Here is a 19,766-nt window from a genome sequence, read left to right on the forward strand (position 1 = left end):
AAAATGCTGCAACAGGAGAAAGTTGTTTTGTTCTATTTTGTTTTTTAGCAACATGAAATGATTAGTAGGTAATTAATTTTCTAGCGGTCGTTTGGCTTAATCGACCAACTGTTACAGCTGTATTCAAACCGGTGAGTCAAAACCAGGACAGAAACTCATTAATAAAGTACAGTTCATACTTCCAGACAGACCCACAGCCACAGAACATGAAAGTCTTCTGCAACAGTTTAATTCAAAGAGCTGATGAATGCGTCGTTTTCAGCCTGTTAGCAGGGAATAAAGCGTGGAGGCAAGAAAAACTGCAGATTAAAGTTGCAGTGAGCAGCAGCTGTAGGGCTTTCATTAGAGCTCTGAGCACAGAAACGTCCCCCAGATGCACACTGCACTCCCCCCGCTGTCCTCCCCCTCCATGGAAACACAATCATGGTTCACCGAGCAGCAAGAAACCTCAAACACTGCAGTTAAAGTAAAAAAAAGAGCCTGATCTGCAGCCAGAAAACCACTGATACAGACTCTGTCCACCTCCACAGTCTGCAGAGGAGCTGCTCCATGGTGAGATTCCTAATCCCAGCAGGATTCATGATAATAATATTTATAATATTAATGCTGGATCAGTCCTTACCTTCATACCCGGAGCAGACGCAGAGCTGGACCAACAGGAGCACCAGCGGCCACATGTCCATATCAGACGCTCTTCAACATGTGAAGGGGAGCTCACAGGAAAACTTCCAGAGCATTCCTGCTTTCCAAAGGCCCGCCTCTTGCTCCAGAAACAAGAGAGGAATCTCCTAATACAGGCAGGCATGAGGGAGCCAGACGGGGAGACAGAGCCAGCTCCTGACAGGATCAGCACAAGGGAAACAAACCAACCTAGTTATTAAAAACATCATTCTCCCTCATATGCTCTGTACAGTACATAAGTAGCATCAATAACACAGAACTCAGCATGGAAAACCCCCACTGACCTCAAAGATCAGGTATAGTTCTTCTTTAAAAGTCTATTTGCAGAGGGACAAAGTAGTGCTGAATAATTTCAACTCTTCAGACTTTTAAAAATCCAACAAATGAAACACTTTAAAACACAAAAAGCTCTTATTCTGTTTGGGTTGACCTGCTTGTGTCCACTTGTTTAAGAGCAGAAAAATGACCTATTTATTTATGTCAGACTGGCTTTTCATATTTCTACAATTCCACTACATTTCAGAATAACTTTTTGACTCTCATAGATTGGTCTCATTACCATAGTAGAATTATGATACTTTGCACACACGACTGATGCATAATTAAGCAGACTGCACAAAAATGTGATAATTGGCTAATTTTAGTCCCACTGTCTTACTGTATAAGAGGAGAAACTACCAGCAAATTATATAAGAATGAGAATGTTACAGCTAGTTTATATTCTCAATGCCTTTGGTTAAAATCTTTTAAAAATCTACATTTTCATATTTTTTGAGGAGAAAACTCGTAAAGGCTTGTGCCTCGAGCTACAGGAAATATATTTTTATGCACTTTTAAACCCGTTGATATAAATAAATCTACGACTTCAGTGCATTAACAGATTCCTTTGCTTGTTGCCTTTGGGGTAAAAACACAAAAACAATCAAATAATCCTTTTTTGCAACTTTGAACATCTTGTTCATAACACCACAGTATTTTTACTCAACCTGGGCTTTGAATGCAGATATTGTCCTTTCAATAAAGCATATAAATAATGTTGTATTTGTACTTTTACTAACAGCCCTACATGCTTCTTCTGGCAGCCAGGCAGGACTTTATTTAAACTGATATAAAAAGGCATGAAATAAACCATTTAACACCATATAAAGATGTTAAAATAACCTTAGAATTGTAATGAATGCATCAGGGCCTCCCTGTTGCTTCTGCTTTAATTTTTGATGCTACATGTACATGATATAATACTTTGGTACCTTTGTGAATTCAGAACTTTTGATTCTCATATTAATTTAGCCAACATTAAAGTCTTTGTGTGTTCGATATTTCATATGACCATAAAATATTTTCCTCTGGCCAATAAAGCTGTGTATGTTCTGCAAAAACAAGGTAGTTTAAACAGCATGATTAAGAAAGTCTGTTGTATCCTGAATTTACAACTAGTAGGCTACTCATTAAAAACAGACTTCAACCAGCCAGATTGTCCAAAACGATCAAACACACTTTTTATCTGTACTGCATTGCAAGAAATGGATAAAACTTACTCCCATCCATTAGAAGGCAGAGGAACGAAGCTTGACATCACAGAGCTCCTTTCTTTCTCATACCCAGATTTTGTCACAGCTGAAAATATACAAGTTAAACTAATGTCACATGAACAATGGGTCAGTTTTCAGCAATTACAACAATGCACTAGAATTAGTAGCTTTAGTATTAGTTGCATCTGTTTCTAAACTCAAACTCAACCTTTTCACTCCATAGTAACCTTAATTCACCACACATCACCACTGGAAAGCTGCAGCAACAGCAGAGGTTCACTCAAAACGCTGCACAAGTTTCCTAATGATGTGAGCGTTTTACCTGAAGTGAAGTTGGATTCAAGTTGTTTCCTAGCAACACTATTCTACAGCAGCCATACTGTAATCACAGCCTGTTGTTTTCTATAGCAGAGACAGATGTGGTAGGAGTGTTGGTGTATAGATTTGTTTTAGCAGAGTACCAATCAATCATCTCTGGTATGACATTTACAGGACAGTCTTCTAGACTGCATTAACACTGTGTTTCATCACACACGCACGCGCGCGCACACACACACACACACACACACAGCAGGAAAAGCGGGTGAAAGTACAGATTTGTTGAAAGACTAATTGATGTTTAATTTTCCGGTTGATTCCAGAGCCTGTGACGTTTGACGAGGCGAGTCCACACATGAAGGTGCTGAGATACTTTTTGTCTTGATGGGGAACAGGAAGAGAATCTCCAGAGCTGTAATTACAGGTGGGTCCAGCCAAGCGTTACGCCTGACTGGGCTGAAACACACCTGTCAGGTCAGGAAACCGTTAAGTGGCTTGGGGGGTTGGTGGTTACAGCCAATGAAACTGTCTGGATTTAGTCTTTAACTGCTGTTTACACTTAGATGCCATTTTCATTGAATATAAGTTTAAGAATTTCTTCACATTTAAAAGTACCGTTGCTGATCCAGCTCAAGAGAACTCTAAAAGCCAAACACAAAGTCTGTCATTACTGCAGGAAGAGTCACTATGAAGGCAGAAAATCACACAAACACATTAGTGAGGTTTGCTCTGATGCAGAATGAAGATTTCACTGCTACTCACTTTAAAGTCTCAAAGGTGTAAAATAAACCTGAATCATGGGTTATAATTTATCATTATCTAGGCAAAAACAAGTGATATGAACACATTATGAAACATTTTGGCATTGGAACAGATAAAGAGATGAACTAAAAAGCCATGAAGTCTACAGATGAAAAGAAAACATCAGATGATAGATAGCGATTGAATAACTCACTGGGAGAACAAATCTGTTTGACAATCACACTTTGAATCCCATTTACATTTTTAAAGCACCTGTCTGGTTATATTCAGTGTTTTCTGTCAACAAATCCCATGAAAAGCCAGTGAATGTATTTTACTAACAAGAACCACCTGACGATCAGTAGATTAAAGCTTTACCAGCCTTTACCGGCACAATACACCTAAATCTGTAACCCTTTTTAACAAGGAAGAAGAAAGTGTGCATAGAAAAAAGAACACATCAGGTTCTGCTTGATCAATTCTTTAGTTTAGAATCTTTTCATTTTGTAAATGTTTATCAAAAAATTTTATCAAAAAATCTGCTGTGTGAAATACGTGGCAGAAATATCAGACTTATACCCAAAATCTAAAGTCTATCCAAAATGCATGACTCCGCTGTCATACTCCATAGAGCTCCAAATTACTCCGCAGTTGAAAATAGTCCCAGATAAATGTTTTGTCTCTTGCATGAGTAACATTTGCTAAAAACTGCAGTATCTGGCTGTTTTGAGATTACTGAGCTTTTCAAAAATTAAACTGGATGCATTTGCTTTTAAAACTCTTCATTTTAAATGAATGGAGCGTCACAAACACTGAGGTTAAAAAGTGCTCCGAGTGCTTCTGTGTTTTCAGGTGTTTTGTTGACCTTTGATAATTTATGGATTAACACCAGACTGAAGCTTTAAACCTTTTTGTGACGTCACTGCAGGTCCAGGTACTGAGGCAGGACATCGTTCCAGAACTGCTGAGAGTCTTCAGGTTTCTTCTCCCCAGTAGTCCTCTGCTTCGTCCTCGGCACTGGTCTGGGAGCGTCTTTCCGTTTGTCTTCTCTTTGTGGAGGAGCAGCTTTAAGAGGAAACTTCTGCTTTTCAGTCTTTCTTGTTCTGGTTGATTTGACTTCTTCCTCCTCATCCTCTTCTTCCTCACTCTCCTTTCCTTTTTCCCTATTTTCCTCTTCCTCACTCACCTCATATTCCCCTTCATTAGCCTCCTCCTCCTCCTCACTTTCCTCATCTTTTTCACTTTCTCCCCTTTTTTGTTCTTCTTTCAGATTTTTAAGTCTTGTCTCTGTTTTCTGTGTCATTTTTGTATCTTCAACTTCCTCCTCCTCCTCTTCTTCCTCCTCCTCACTCTCTGTCACCACCTTTTTGGTAGTCACCTTACCTTTATCTTTTCTTTGAGATTTTTCTTCCTCCTCACCTTCACTTTCCTCCTCTTCATCTTCACCTTCCTCCTCAGCAACATCTTCCTGAGCCTCTTCTTCCTCATCCCCCATACCATCCTCCTCTTCCTCTTCAGCAGTCTCTCCCTTATCTTCATCTTCACCCTCCTCTTCTCCAGTCTCTCCCTTATCATCTTCTTCCTCCTCCTCCTCCTCTTTGTCTTCTTCCTCTTCTTCACCCTCCTCTTCATTATCTTCATCACTTTTTCTACCTTGCTCTTCCTCCTGTTCATGAGCCTCACTATCTTGTTCTTCATCACCATCTTCCTCTCCTTCACTCTCTTCATCTTCTTCTGAGCCTTCCTCCTCATCTTCACTTTTGGCGGAGTCTTGATTAACTTTCTGTTCCTCATTTTCAGCCTCTTCTTCAGCCTCATTTTCTTCTTCTTCACTCTTTGCCGACTCTGCAGAGTCACTTCCCTCTTTGTCCTCCTCTTCTCCCGACTCTTTACTGTCAGCACTCTCTGATTCCTCCTCACTTTTGTCTTCTTCCTCCTTATCCTCTTCTTCACTTTCACCGTCCTCCGCTGTTTCATCAACCTCAGAGCCACTCCCTGCTTCACTTGCTGCCTTCCTACTGTCTTTTTCTTCACCTTCAGATTCTGTAGCATCACTTGTATTGCTTCCTTCATCTTCTTCCCCACTACTGGAGCTTTTTTCCTCATCATCCTCAAATTCATTATCCTTCTCGTCCTCACCCTCTCCTGAAACACTCTCTTCTTCAGCCTCTTTGTTACTGCTAATTTCACTTCCACTCTCTCCTTCTTCATCTCCCTTCGGCTCCTCATCCTCAGTATCTGCTTTGTCTGACAGCATATCTTCAGGCTCTTCTGAAGCCTTATAGGTTTTCTCATCTTCATCCTCTTCTCCGTGTTCCTGCTGGGAAGTTTCATCGTCTTCACCCCTGATCTGATCAGATGTGACACTTTTCACCATCTCTTGTTCTGATAGACTATGAGTAGTATCATTATTTTCTTCTTCTTGTGCTGCTTTTCCTGACTCTGATAAGACACTTAGTTCGTCCTTTGCACCATCTTTTACTTCATCTGATGCTTCTTGGGACGATGTGGAGGAGAAGGAAGATTGCGTAACTGCACTCTGCTTGGTGAACCGTCTCCCTATACCCGGTGTTTTAGGTGGTGTAGCGATAACTTCATCACTGTCAGGCTGGAATCCTCTGACTTGTGTTCCTGCCTCACTAAGCACTGCCACAGCTGCTCCTGCCATCCCAACAGCTGGAAGATAAGATGCTGCATTACTGAGAACTTCCCTCCACCTGGGTTTCTCCTCAGTCAGGCCTTGATCATCCTCTCTGTCGGTTTCAGAACCAACAGGTGCAGAGCCTTGCTGGGATTCTGCACCGCTGACAGAAACCAGCTCTGTTCTCTTTGGGCTTTGAGAGGAACTGGGGTTATTTATGGCTTTAGTAGATGCATCCCACTGTGATGCCTGCAGGCTGGAAGCTTCAGTCTTCCTCCTTAGCTTGGCCTCCGTGGTATCTTGCATTATATAGTCAACATCCTCTCCACGTTTGATTTGCTCTCCTTCTTCTCCCTGTGGTTTTGTTTTTGCCTTCAGTTCAGTCTTGGATTCTTCAGCCTTCTTTTTGTCTTTTACTTTAAGTAACTTTTGCTTATCTGCAGTTCTACCTTTCACTTTCTGAGCTGTGTTTAACCCAGTTTCTCCACCTTCTTCTGTTCCTTTGCATTCAATGAGGGGATTTTCTGCATGCTGACTTTGATCATTGTGTGGAGGTGTGGATTTGAGCTCTTGTGATTTCCCTTGTAGTCTTGCAGGTCTAGTTTTCACACCTACAGAGTTATTAGTTTTGATCTGAGAAGGTGCGGTGACAGGACCAGTTTCTTTTCTAGCTGGTAATGACTTAACATCCACTGCTGTCCTTTCACCTTTTCCTTGTGTAGATTTAACCTGCAGATCTTTTGTTGGAGTTGATTTGATAGGCTGCACCTCCATTTCAAAAGGTGTGATGTCAGAACTTTCACACTGCATTAATGCATCCTCTTCTACTGCATTTTCTATGGACACTGAACTGGTTGTTTCATCTCCTGTATAAACAGGAGAGGTCTTGTCTAAAGCTAATGATGTCACTTTGTCTCTTTTTGGGGTCCTGATTACATAATTCTTTAAAGAGCCGTCTTTCTCATCTTTCTGGTTTACATTACTTGCTTTCAGATTTCTGTTTTTCCTGGTAGCTTCCTTCACTTCAGGCCGTTTCTGCTGTGCGTCGGTCAGTGTCTTCCAGACCGATTGTTGAGCTTTTGGGCTATATTCTGAAAGTTTGCTCTTATTGTGTTTTGGTGACTTGATATTGGAGACCTTTTGCTTGTCTTCTGGAGTTTTGATTTTAACTGACTCACTGGAAATATTCTCTTTGCCTTTAGATGTGATTTTCTGTTTTTTCTCTGTACTCCTCTGTGGAGACACTTCTTTCTCTGAGGGTAAGGCCTGAGGAGATTTCTGGTCCGTCTTCCCATTGGAGTGGAACGCCTCTGCCTCTTTAGCTGTTTGTCTAAGAGCTCTGCCCTTTTTCTTTTCCTGTAGTAAATCACAGAAAGACATGGTTGGATGTAAAAAGAAAAAAACTGGCAGAAAATGGTCAATGTCTGATGGCACTTTGTTATTAAAAAAAGATAAGTTGTACATGCAAAGCAGACCTGCAGTCAGTGTGGCAGCAAACGTAATGAGGATGTGTTCTGTTCTTCTTTAACCCTCATCTTACCTTCCTATCTAATCTGTTTAGATGTATGCTTTAAAGTGTAGATACTATTCATAAGATATATTTACACGTTTATGTACATTCCTGCACAGCATAATTTCAAACATTCATATACATTTTTCTTAAGGCAGATGGAAAATGACTGTGTAGATTTTAATGGTAAAACCAAGAATATCATGAGACATATGGCAAGGTGTAAGAAATCAGTGAGTTTGATGCACAGATGTAGGCAGAAGGTGAATAAAAGTACTGAGAAACAATGAGAAGTTCTTATTTTTCTTTCTTTTCTGGAGATAAACAGATGGCAGTTAATTGGGGGTCACTGAGGTGTTATTTAATCCTACAGCAGTTATTCTGGCTTCAGGTTTAGTTATTTATATACTGTAGGGTCTAAACTATAATATTACATCAGTTAGTTTGTTCTCCATAATTAAAAACACTGCAGGGTCTCACCTACATTAAGTATTATAGTCACGTAAAAGAGCATTTCAAGTAACTTTTTGAGGGCTTAATCCTGAATATCCAAACCATAAATGGCACTTGTTGGGTTCCTTTAACACCAATCAGGATGCTTTTTACTGGATGGCACTTTGATGCAACTGCTGCTGTCTTGAAGTGGTTTTATGGATATATAAATAAATGAAAAACTTGACTTAAATTTATCTTGTTATATTGCATGCTTAGAATTTGATGTATTTGATTGAATTTAATTTCATTATTTGTCTGATTTTATTTTATTTATATTTAATGGAATTTGTTGTAAAGCACTTTGTAACCTTGTTGAATGGTGCTCTAGAAAGAAGACTATTACTATTATTATGAGGTATTCAAATGCAGATTCAGTAACTCATTCTTTCTGACATGTCGCAGGAACCCGTAGGAGACTCCTCTACGGTTGGCTTCATCTCTGGATGTGGAAACGCTGATGAGATGTGGCGAGATTGCTGCCAACTTTCCCAGCGCGTTGTATGTATCTGTGTGTGTTTGTGTATCTGAGGGCTAGCATCCAGACACATTTGTGTAACAGCAGAAGAGATTCATTAACAGACATTCTTGGAAAAAAGGAAATTAATGTTAAAAAACTGAGAGACCAAAACACCAACTTTAATTTCATGATCCCCCCCTCAGTGTTTTAGTGAGTGGAAAACTTCCACACGCATGCGCTCCATGTATGCTGAGGTATGCACATTTCCTGGAAAAGTCAGTGAGTGTTCAACGCTGCTACTTCCTGCCCTGGAGCGCGTAAAATCTAGAGCAGTAAAAAGTCTGAAGAGGAAAATGACACTCGGCTGACTGTGTTTATGACTTTGTGGATGACGTATTGTGTTTATGAACTCTATCAAAATGATAGCATTTCATAATGAACCATTAAATATCACTTCTCTCACCGTATTTGCCAAAAACTTGGAATCAACTTCTTTTTCTTCCACATCGTCAGTCACAGTTTGTTGCTCTGAAAGAACAGATAATATATAAGACTTGTTTTAACTGCTTCTATCCCTCTCTAAGCATCTATCTCCACATCTTCACCAACACCGGCAGCAACAGACATTCCAGTCACTGGTTAAAATTACGGGTTCTAAATACCTGTTTGTGGCGAGGCGGGATGCTCTTCCTCTCTGAGACTCTTCATGGAGGCATGAGTGGGGGGTCTAGTGGGGCTGCAGGGCTCTTTAGGGGGTAAAGGAGACGACATTTTGCTATTGAAGGCCTTTTCTTTAGGGGGTAAAGGAGACGACGCTTTACTATTTAAGGCCTTTTTGGAGGTTCCTGCTTGGTGTACTCTGTTTTTTGCTAACTTTTTAGCAGACACAGAAAGTTTGGGCTTTAATTTAGTTATAGACTTTGGTGACAGTAAAGGAGAAGGCAACTCTTTGGATTTGGATTCTTTGGACTCTTTGGAAGACGTGCTGGAGGCTTTTTTCTGAAGAATAAATGATGACTGTGAATGTGGGCTTGATGGTTTAGAGGAGAAGGCTGGGCTCTGAGGGGAGAGAGGAGATCTGGGGGAGAGAAGTGGGCTTGCTGTTGCTTCTGATTGGGGTTTGGGGGAAGATGAAGGAGTAAAGACATCCTTTGAAAGCTTTTTCAGGGATGGGATATTTGTGGATGTGTGCTGAGAAGTGTTGAGGAAGGCAGAATTTAGACGTGGGAGGTTCTGAAACATCTCCCCAAACAGCTCCACAGAACTCCCCTGAAAGACAAGAGAAAAACAGCAGAAGCATCACTGAGTCACATGATTGAAACGTATCAATAGAACGCCATCACCATGTTACCCAGTGGTACTGCAGTAGAGCTTCAGTTTGGTGAAACGCTGCTCCCTATTGGAGTTAAACAGTAATTATACTTATCTAAAGCAAGGCCAAGAAACGGGAACCAAGTATTTACAAGTTATACTTTTTTAACCATAGAGTGGTTCTGGTGTCACAATTTAATAATAGCTTCATAGTCAAAGGAAAACATGTAGAAAACCAGGGACTATATCACATTTTCATTATTTCTGAGCAGCATTTTACAAAAATGTCTAATGACAATTAATTCTATTGCTGCAACTTGATAGATGAAGGGTTTAACCCATAACATTTACAACATAAATAATTTTCATAGTAAGATTTTCATAAAATTATTATTGATTCCCACAGTTTGTCATCAGACAAAAGATAAAAAAATGTGCAGGTGCTCACCTTTTCCCTGTGCCGGGCTCGAGCAGAGCAAGATAAGGATGGGACCAGTGGAGTTAGATCAATCATCAAAGTGTCTTTATAGCTGGACTCCAGAAAGTTGTCTGTGCTTACTGCACCTTTCTCTGGTCCCATTAGTTCACTCTGTGGTGGTCTGGGAGCAGCCAGGACCAGCATGTGATGACCACCACAGGACACCTAAAGAGAAGGACACAAGAAAACATCTGGATTAGTCTGTACTGATTTATTCACACGCTCTTTCATCACTGACTGAGTGTTGGTACGTGGACTGTTGTTGTTGATCTCCCAATTAAACATAAAACCAGAAGGAAATCTACAACCAATCAACAGTCTGGACTCACCTTCTCATTCTATGCTCTTTCTTTATTATTTTCTACATTGTAGATTAATACTGAAGATTAACACCATTTTGTTTAACATAGTTCCATTTGTTTTCTTTTATAATTTTGACATCTTCATAATTAATCTGGAATGTAGAAAATAACTAAAAGAAAAAGACTGAATGAAAAGGTGTGTCCAAACTTCTGACTGGCAGCATATATCCTAAAATTATTGATTAAAAACATAAATGTGTGGATATTTATGAGATTTTTGCCATTACTTCCCACCTGTACTCAACAACAGTTTCTGATTGATTTGATTAAGTAAATATAATGATAAATTACCAACCTGGGCCTAGTGGCTGAAAACTGATGACTGGACTAACAAATTACAAAAACACTGGTTATTATAAATTAAAAGAAGTCTTTGCTAAAACTGTAACTTGTCGATTGTGAGTCAGTGACTTCTACTACAGATCTGAGCAACACTGAAACTCCTAGAAAACCCTACAAAAAGTCCCACCGGTCGCACGTGTTGTTCATACGAGTATAAAGTCCGATTTCTCCCAACAGCTCGGAACCACATACAAAAAAACCACAAAAAAACGAATGTTACTGTTTAACATAGGCAGGGGATAGTAAAAATACCTAACATTTACAGAAAGAAAATAATTTTTAATACGTTTTAAAGCCAGGAGGTGGTTGCTTCTGAAGACCTTCTGAGACACGTTGATATCAAAGAGATTAAAACCTAAACTGTGGCTGACAGACATCCTCTGATCATCACCTCCACTTACTGTCTGAACACTGAGCTGCAGAAAACGAGTGCAGAGTGTCGGGCTGAACCGGTTGATGAAGTTCTCCTCCCCTAACCCCAGTTTTCCATGACGGCCATCACCAAATGTGTAGAGCAGCCCGCTGTCTGAGGAGGAGGAAAAGGATAAATGCATTCAGAGTGCAAGACATTCAATCATTCCTCCAACATTTCCCTTTCTGTAAACTAAAAACCCACCAACTCCAGGAGAACACATTTTAGCATTTAAAAGTTATGTATATTTATGCTTTTTTATTTTATTCTTCATGCTGCACTTTATTGCACGCTGTTTGAGCAAATACAAAATAATAAAACCTTTGAACTGTGAAATACTGAAGCAGGAATGAGGGTTTGTTCTGCTGTTCTGCTTAAATGAGTAGTACCTAATTAATGTCAACTGACTGTAACTTCATTGATCACATCTTTGGATTGCTTTTGTTGTTAAGTCAGTTTTGGCTCACAACTTGAACAAAATTTCTTGGAAAACTTGTACTTTTTCCTTACATCTTACATTTAGACTAAACAGTTAACTAATAAACCAAAAAAAGGGTTTTCTTGACTGGCTAAGAAACAGCAGACGACTGCAGGTGGATTTCCACTGGGGATCTGAAGAAGAAGCTATAGTTTAATCCATTCAAATACAAAACACATTCTGATGCCTTCTTTACATCTGAAGCATAGAAAACCTGCACAGCTACATGCATTACACTTTTTATTAACTATGGCAATGACTAGAGAGAACTTCACAGATGTCTTACCTGTGATCACAGCGGTGTGGTTCTCTCCACAGGAGACGTGTTTGATGCTGCTGCTACTAAAGTGCTCCAGCGGTTTTGGTGAATGAACTTCAAACAGGAACGTTCCGTGTCCGAGCTGACCGTGTTGACCTCTGCCAAACGTGTACACGTCATCCCCTGGCACAGAAAACACACAGCGAAACAGATTACCACATTAACCACAGTTAGCAGCACATTTATTCAGCTACTGTACTGAAGCTTGAAGTACTTGTACTCAACTCTATGTTCTACTTCTGTAAGTTTGTCCTAAATTTAAGAGAAAAAAGACCTACTTCATAACAGTTCCTTACATGGTGGCATTGTTCCTTGATTGAAAGCAGTGATCCCTTATTGTGTCTTTCAGGATTCTCCCACTCATTTCTATTAAAAAGTTGATTTCTGTGGATTGAAATAATGTTTTCTTCATTCTTTTTTCAGAGAGAAACTCCATGAGATCACCATGTAAAATGCTTAAATTTAGCGCTACCATTAGCTCACCAGTGGGTTAATGCTCAAGGCATTATGTGGATCTGTACTTCTGATATTTGATGACATCTCCCTGACAACGTAGAAGGCAGAGGTTTAATGAGTATTTTTACATTAGCTGCTTCCCATTGCGGCTGCTCAGTGGTCAGCTCTGTCGCCTCACAGCTAGAAGATCTCCAGTCCGTGTCCCAGCCTTCCTGGGATCTTCCTGCATGGAGTCTCCATGTTCTCCTGTACATATGTGGGTTTTCTCCAGGTTCTCCAGCTTCCTCCCACAGTCCACAAACATGCTGAGGTCAACTGGTGATTCTAAACTGTCTGTAGGTGTGAATGTTTGTCTCTATGTGTAGCCCTGTGATAGACTGTTACTTGTCCAGGTGAACCTGTGATAGACTGTTACCTGTCCAGATCAACCTGTGATAGACTGTTACTTGTCCAGGTGAACCTGTGATAGACTGTTACCTGTCCAGATCAACCTGTGATAGACTGTTACCTGTCCAGATCAACCTGTGATAGACTGTTACTTGTCCAGGTGAACCTGTGATAGACTGTTACCTGTCCAGATCAACCTGTGATAGACTGTTACCTGTCCAGATCAACCTGTGATAGACTGTTACTTGTCCAGGTGAACCTGTGATAGACTGTTACCTGTCCAGATCAACCTGTGATAGACTGTTACCTGTCCAGGTCAATCTGTGATAGACTGTTACCTGTCCAGGTGAACCTGTGATAGACTGTTACCTGTCCAGATCAACCTGTGATAGACTGTTACCTGTCCAGATCAACCTGTGATAGACTGTTACCTGTCCAGATCAACCTGTGATAGACTGTTACCTGTCCAGATCAACCTGTGATAGATTGTTACCTGTCCAGGTCAATCTGTGACAGATTGTTACCTGTCCAGGTCAACCTGTGAGAGACTATCTGAATTCTTCTTCCACTACTGCAGATTAAACATGTTTAGTGAAAATTAGAGGATATAAAACATGTAAAACTAAAAGTCATTTGCTGTGTTTTTATCCTGCTGATGTACCTGTCAGTGCCACAGTGTGCTCCCCTCCACAGGACACCTGAATGACTCGACCCAGAATGCCTTGCACCTGCTGAGGGACTCTGTGATTGGACAGCTGCTCCACCTGGAGGCCAAGTCTTCCATTTGCACTCTCACCGAATGTGTAGAGATCGCCGTGCACTGGAACAAAGCCCAGACAATATTCCCAGCACAATAAATTCCATGAATGGTATGTGAAGATCTGTGAAATGAACACTCAGACTGGGTGTGTGTCTCCTGGCTGGACTGTGTTTACCTGTGATGAAGGCTGAGTGGCGGTTCCCACAGGAGACCCACATCACCTGTTCTCCAACCATCACCTCTCTGGGTTCTGCTGCAAATCCCTCGTCCCCTAAACCGATCTGACCCACAGAGTTGTCTCCCCACATGAACAGCCTCCCATCCTCTACCAAAACACACAGAGTACAGACACGCTAAAATCATACAGATATAATATGAGCGTTTCCACAGAATCATGGCTAGGATGGGAAAGTTATTACATTCTGGTTGTTCAGACCTGTTAAGGCAGCTGAGGTGTTGCATCCTGCAGAAAGCATTTTGATTGGAGCCCAGTCACAGAACGGCTGCAGCAGGTGAAAGGATGTAGTGTTGTTGCAGTGCCCCAAACCGAGCTGCCCGGTTTGGTTACTGCCAGCACTATACACAACGCCCCCACCTAGAAACACACTACACCTGGTTAAATAGAACAAGAACAAGCAGCCTGGGGACTACTGTTCTGTGAAAATCTGTCACCTTTAACATTATTCATCATCTTACATGAGCAGACAATGGTGTGATCTCTCCCACAAGCCACAAGCTTCACCTTCTCAGACTTCAAGGCTGAAGAAGAAATAAATAGTTATTACAGCAGCTAAGATTTACCCCCAAAATAACCAAATTACAGCTCTTTCAGTCTACATGGTGGGCCATAAGTTTCCATACACAGGAAAATGTATAATGTATATTTGTTTATGATTCAGATACCCTAGAAGATGTGTCTGATGCTATCTTTGGGGGCACTTGAAGACCAGGTGGAGATACGAGACATAAATCATCTCCAGGAACGTTTCACCAACGCCATTACAAGCAGAACTTCAACTGTGCTGATACAAGTTCATCAACACTGGAAAACACGTATTAATATGTGTTTTCCAAACTATGGTAATCATATAGAGCACATTATGGAAATAAAAACGGATGTCCAACAGAAAATGTTTATCATTCCTATGTATGGAAACTTATGGCCCACCCTGCAGAGAAGAGCTGAAACAGTTCATTGATTAGACCAAACAATAATCACAAGCATATAGAATTAGCTCTAAAAGATAATGACGCAGTAAAAATAATGAGCTGGGGCCTCATTTATAAAACATTGCGTAGGATCCACACTAAAAGTTTGACTACGCCGAAAACCTGAAATAGGCGTACGCCAAAAAATACCCTGATTTATAAAACCGTGCGTACGCACAACTGCACGCAATTTCCCATTTATAAATCACACTCCAGCTGGAAGATTGCGTAGGTGGATCCACCTCACATCCCGCCCACGACACACCCACATTTTACCATGAATGGTCAATGCAAAGTAACTCATGAATGTATTTCCATATAAACAAGCTGCTGATCCACAGCATTTTACGCTCAGTCATGGCAGAAAAAGAAAACGAAATGTTTCGGAGACCGAGATGGAGGTGCTTGTGGATGAGATGGAGGCCAGGAAGAGTATTTTGTTTGGTGGTCATAGTAGTGGCATCACTAACAAAAGAAAAGGCACTGAGTGGCAGCACGTTGTCACCTCTGTCAACAGTGTGAGTTCCACAGAGAGAACTGTGGCAGAGGTGAAAAAGAAGTGGTCTGATTTGAAGGTGGAGGCCAAGAAGAGAGTGACATGCTATCACCAAAGCATGTCTGCTACAGGTGGGGATAGAGGCAAACCCGAGCCCACACCTCTGGACAGCAGGATAGCATCCATCCTCGGGACGGCCAGCGGGTGTGGAATCATGTCAGAGAAGGAAGGAGACACCGATTTGGCAGAGCCCACAGAGGAGACCGGTAAAGTACAGTTTTATCTGTTTATTAAATGTATTAAATATTTAAAGGGACTTGTAAAAAGGCAGTGGACTTATGCTTTTTGTCCTTCGTCACTCTAGAGTTGGAAACGCTGGCTGACGAGGAGGTTCCGACCACAGCGTGTCCTGTCAGCGTACATGAAGCCTGGCTGTCCCCAGTACAAGTACATCCCGAGACCATGGCACACCCAGAAGTGGTTGGATCCTGACAGACAGAGTCCTACAATCACAAAGGGACACCATCGGTGCCATAAATGAAGTGCGGGATGAGCTCCAGCAAATACGCACAGTAATGAACAACATGTGTGAGGTCCTGTCTGACATTGCCGCGTCTATTAAAGATCTTGTTAAAAAAAAAAAATTAAACGTACTTTTGGTCTTATTGTAAACGCTGCATAACACCCCGGCTCTACAAGTGTAATATGTGATGACAATAAAGGTTTGGGATCAATCTGGCTTCAATTCACCACCTCACCGTCTGGCACTGCCGTTCCCTCTGTCTCCAAAATGTCCGTAAGCAAGCATCAAAGTTGGCGCAGCGGTGCGCATATTCTCACACCACGTTTATTTTTATAAATCACAACCTTTGCGTTGGAAGTGGCGTACGTAACTTTCTAGCCCCGTTTTGTGCGTACGCAAGCTTTATAAATGAGGCCCCAGGTCATCCTCAGTGTAAAGCTCCCTACCTTTCACAGAAGAAGGTCTGCTGGCAGCCGACTTCAGTCTCAGCCCCAGTTGGCCCAAATTATTCCCACCAAACACGAGCAGCCTCCCATTTTCTGTAAATCATTCCAGAGGAGTAAGTTTGACTGGGCTAGAAATAATTTACACTCCATCCATCGGTAAATAAAGTAAGCATTCCTCGTTAAAACCTGCAGGTGTGTGTACCTGTGATGACTGCAGTGTGCTCTCCTCCACAGGACAGGTGCAGTGGACGGTCATTCTTCAACCAGAACTTGCTCGGCACATTATCAGCAAAACTGCTCTTTCCAAACGTGAAGATAGCTCCTGTTTCTGGAGACATCTGTGGTTGATCTTTACCTGGACAGGAACCAGCTGCTCAGAGCTCCAACTTAACACCGGATAAACCCCAACCTGCTGTCACACCTCAAGCCATTTACAAGAAGACAGAAATAGCAACAGCTCTACCGCACACATATGTGAAACCGTTATCAGAAGGTAAGACAGGTAAGTACAGGTAAGAAATCATGAAACTCCAGGCTATAAGCTAGCAGTAGTGAAAGAAGGATCCTCACCAGGTATGTCGACACCTGTGTAGCACCCGTATGCAGCCACTCTGTTGAGGTAATTACCCCGAGAATGGTGGGTGCTCGGGTTCGTAAAGCTAAATGAAATAATATATAGAGAGAGATATCAAAATAAAAATGAGACCCAGAGAAGTTTGTTTTTCCCTTTTAGCCACATTAGGAGAGGCCGGATTTAATACAACACAAATATATATACCACCAAAAGGTCAAAAAACATAACAGAAGTAACATAAACTTTCCCAAAAACCACATTATTGTCTGGTTCGATAGGTGTCCCCGGATGGTCTTAATGACAAGTCCCGCTGTTACTTTTAAAACTAAATCCCTTTCTCCAACAATGAACGCTAATATTTCCCCCTAAGTTTACCCCACAGTCTCAATGTTTGCCCTCCACAAAATCACCGAACAATAGAACATCGATCTGTGCTCCATGATTGCACACACACTCATACACACACACTCACACACTCACACACACACACACACACACACACACACACACACACACACACACACACACACACACACACACACACACACACACACACACACACACAACTCTACTCACCGTCCGTTCTGTCTACCGTAGTGCAAAAGGTCTAGGGCAGGGCTATTCAATTAAAAATTCACTGGGGCCGGATTTTCAGATTAAGAACATGAGCTGGGCCGGATGTTTTTAGCAGACACTGAGCAAAGTTAACCATTTAAAATAAACACAAACAGATAACAAAGACACTGGATGTTTACTAACGTATTGCCACATCCAAAAGGACATAAACATAATAGAAAAGCAGTACTTAAACTAAACCTGTGCTGAAATACTGCTTCTTTAAATTTTACATTTCAAACACACAACTTCAGCACGTTTTGATAGGTAAATATAAGCACATGTTAAGGTGCATATGAACATAAAAACTAAGTGCCGTTTAGAAACACCATCTTTTGTTTTGGTCACATCTCAAAGTGCATTAAAAAGTAACTTGGTTAACAGTAACTTTTCAGAACTTGAGACATTTTTCTTCTTTTGAAATAACAAAAAACAGAGTTTGTCCCTGTCCATATTTGGTCTCATCTGAGACAGTCACATCTTCAGTGCATATAATCAAAAAAAATAAACAGTAGGCACAGTGATAGTTACTATCCCTTTGAAACGAAATAAAGCTGACATCAAAGTGCATAATAAAGTGCAACTAAGTGAAATAACTGTCAAAACAAAACGTCTTTCTTAAATATTAAACTTCTAATAAGTGAACAGAAAATAGTCACATAAATACATAAAACTACCTTTAGTGTCTGCTACAGCACGCTGCTTTGTTGCACTTACCATGTCTCGAAGACATCTGTGGCGAGAATGTTTGACGTGTCAGACCTGTTTGATAGCAGATGTCACACTCGTCTTAACTTTATCGTCCGTTAAAACTTCATCCACGACAACCAACATGCAGTCCTTCACAGTTTCTGAGTCTGTGAACAGCCTCTTTTTCGTGGCCCTTTCCTGAGCTGTGCAGGTCCGCTTCATTGTAGTACAGCTCCGGTTGTAAGATGCAGTCAAACTTTGAATTATAGCCGCTCTCTCATGACATCCCTCGGGAAAGTTTGTCCGAAACGCGGCATGTTTTTCCAACGTGATGTCTTCGGACATTATAATCTTTCAGCGCTGCAAAGCACTCGTTGCAGAGTAAACGCATTGGTTTGGCGTTCGGACTTGGTGGTAAATAAATAAATACTTGTCAGTCCACGCAGGATTAAACCGACGGTTTTCCTCGCCGATTTATCGTTTCAGGATAGAAAAAGACATGCTGCTATTTTCGCCTGTATAGAACTGCTAATGTTAACTTTTCAAACGTGTCTACTCAACACAATGCATTGTGGGTTAGTTGCTAGGTTACGGCAAGTGTTGCATTCAATGTTCGCAATAATGTTGGAATTTTTGTAAGAACTTGTCGTCTCGAGGGTTGCTTTCGGGACGCATGTGGCCCGCGGGCCGCTAGGGCTGCTTTAGATGGTTGGAAAGGGGTCATTGGGGGGTGGGCCAGTTGTGAGGGGCCCGCGGGCCGGATGTGGCCCGCGGGCCGCCAATTGAATAGGCCCGGTCTAGGGTCACCGCGGACTGTCAGGCATTATGATTGGACGCGGACGGCACACTGACCGCACACTCCGAACTTCATTGGTCGAGCTGACCGCAGACTCCCAATCAGGTACGGGCAGGATGTGACGATTCGGGCCTCCTCGCTCGTCCCGCCCAACTCTGCGGCTTTTAATAAGGATAGAAGAAGCCGCTTGAATTTATTGGCGCACTTATCTACCGGCGAGTGATTATTACCGTCCCAACTTTTACTTACCTAAAATGATTCTGCGTTTGTCTTTTTTTTTTGGTTATTCGTATTGTTTGTAGCGTTTTTCTTCTTGTCTTTTTTACTGTAGCTTGTCATTTTTTGTTGCCGTAACGTCACTCCCCGTTATTCGTGTTGTTAATGCGTCTTTGCCCGTGAACCGGCAGCAGGCCGTCATGACGAGCACTGCTGAGGCTCGGAGGCAAGGCCTAAATCGGCAACTTTTCCCCAGTCCCCCTGAGCCGCTCCTCGTTGAGGACTAAAGACCTGTACGTAGTTCTCAAGCCGTAGGTTCCCTATCCCTGCACTAGACAATAACTTTACTGCAAGTGAGTACGTCTATTGCTCATTACCATGGCAATGTAGACTAAAGGTAGCTGAATAAGTGATTTTAATAACTTTAATTTTATTTTATTGATTTTAATAACAATTTCCAAATCCATTCTTTGATAACCTACTCCAGAAATACCTGTCTACCTGGCTGTGAAGAGCATGTT

At 41.5% G+C, this 19,766-nt stretch overlaps 2 protein-coding genes across 4 annotated transcripts in view; both read right to left on the bottom strand.

The window, feature by feature from the left end:
* Positions 1-777, bottom strand: part of srpx (sushi-repeat containing protein X-linked) — a 25,288-nt gene extending 24,511 nt beyond the window's left edge. The window contains exon 1 of one of the 3 annotated variants that reach the window (XM_023294814.3): positions 623-777. In XM_023294814.3, the coding sequence (XP_023150582.1) occupies positions 623-683 (61 nt within the window). In that variant the 5' untranslated portion in view covers positions 684-777. The remainder of the gene's footprint in view (positions 1-622) is intronic. The other 2 variants (XM_023294823.3, XM_023294807.3) reach the window with 2 other exon arrangements.
* The window catches only part of rpgra (retinitis pigmentosa GTPase regulator a), a 25,432-nt gene extending 8,699 nt beyond the window's left edge, over positions 1-16,733 (bottom strand). Inside the window, exons 1-13 of the mRNA XM_035941343.2 lie at positions 16,557-16,733; positions 16,355-16,447; positions 14,377-14,439; positions 14,117-14,275; positions 13,856-14,005; positions 13,582-13,740; positions 12,045-12,200; positions 11,270-11,394; positions 10,135-10,329; positions 9,038-9,644; positions 8,839-8,903; positions 2,220-7,269; positions 623-837 (exon numbers count right to left, since the gene is read on the bottom strand). Of these exons, the coding sequence (XP_035797236.2) occupies positions 4,192-7,269; positions 8,839-8,903; positions 9,038-9,644; positions 10,135-10,329; positions 11,270-11,394; positions 12,045-12,200; positions 13,582-13,740; positions 13,856-14,005; positions 14,117-14,275; positions 14,377-14,439; positions 16,355-16,447; positions 16,557-16,692 (4,986 nt within the window). The 5' untranslated portion in view covers positions 16,693-16,733 and the 3' untranslated portion in view covers positions 623-837; positions 2,220-4,191. The remainder of the gene's footprint in view (positions 1-622; positions 838-2,219; positions 7,270-8,838; positions 8,904-9,037; positions 9,645-10,134; positions 10,330-11,269; positions 11,395-12,044; positions 12,201-13,581; positions 13,741-13,855; positions 14,006-14,116; positions 14,276-14,376; positions 14,440-16,354; positions 16,448-16,556) is intronic.
* Between the last annotated feature and the right edge of the window lie 3,033 nt (positions 16,734-19,766).

This window comes from Amphiprion ocellaris, chromosome 11 (genome assembly GCF_022539595.1).
Source record: "Amphiprion ocellaris isolate individual 3 ecotype Okinawa chromosome 11, ASM2253959v1, whole genome shotgun sequence".
Taxonomy (NCBI): Eukaryota; Metazoa; Chordata; class Actinopteri; family Pomacentridae; genus Amphiprion; species Amphiprion ocellaris.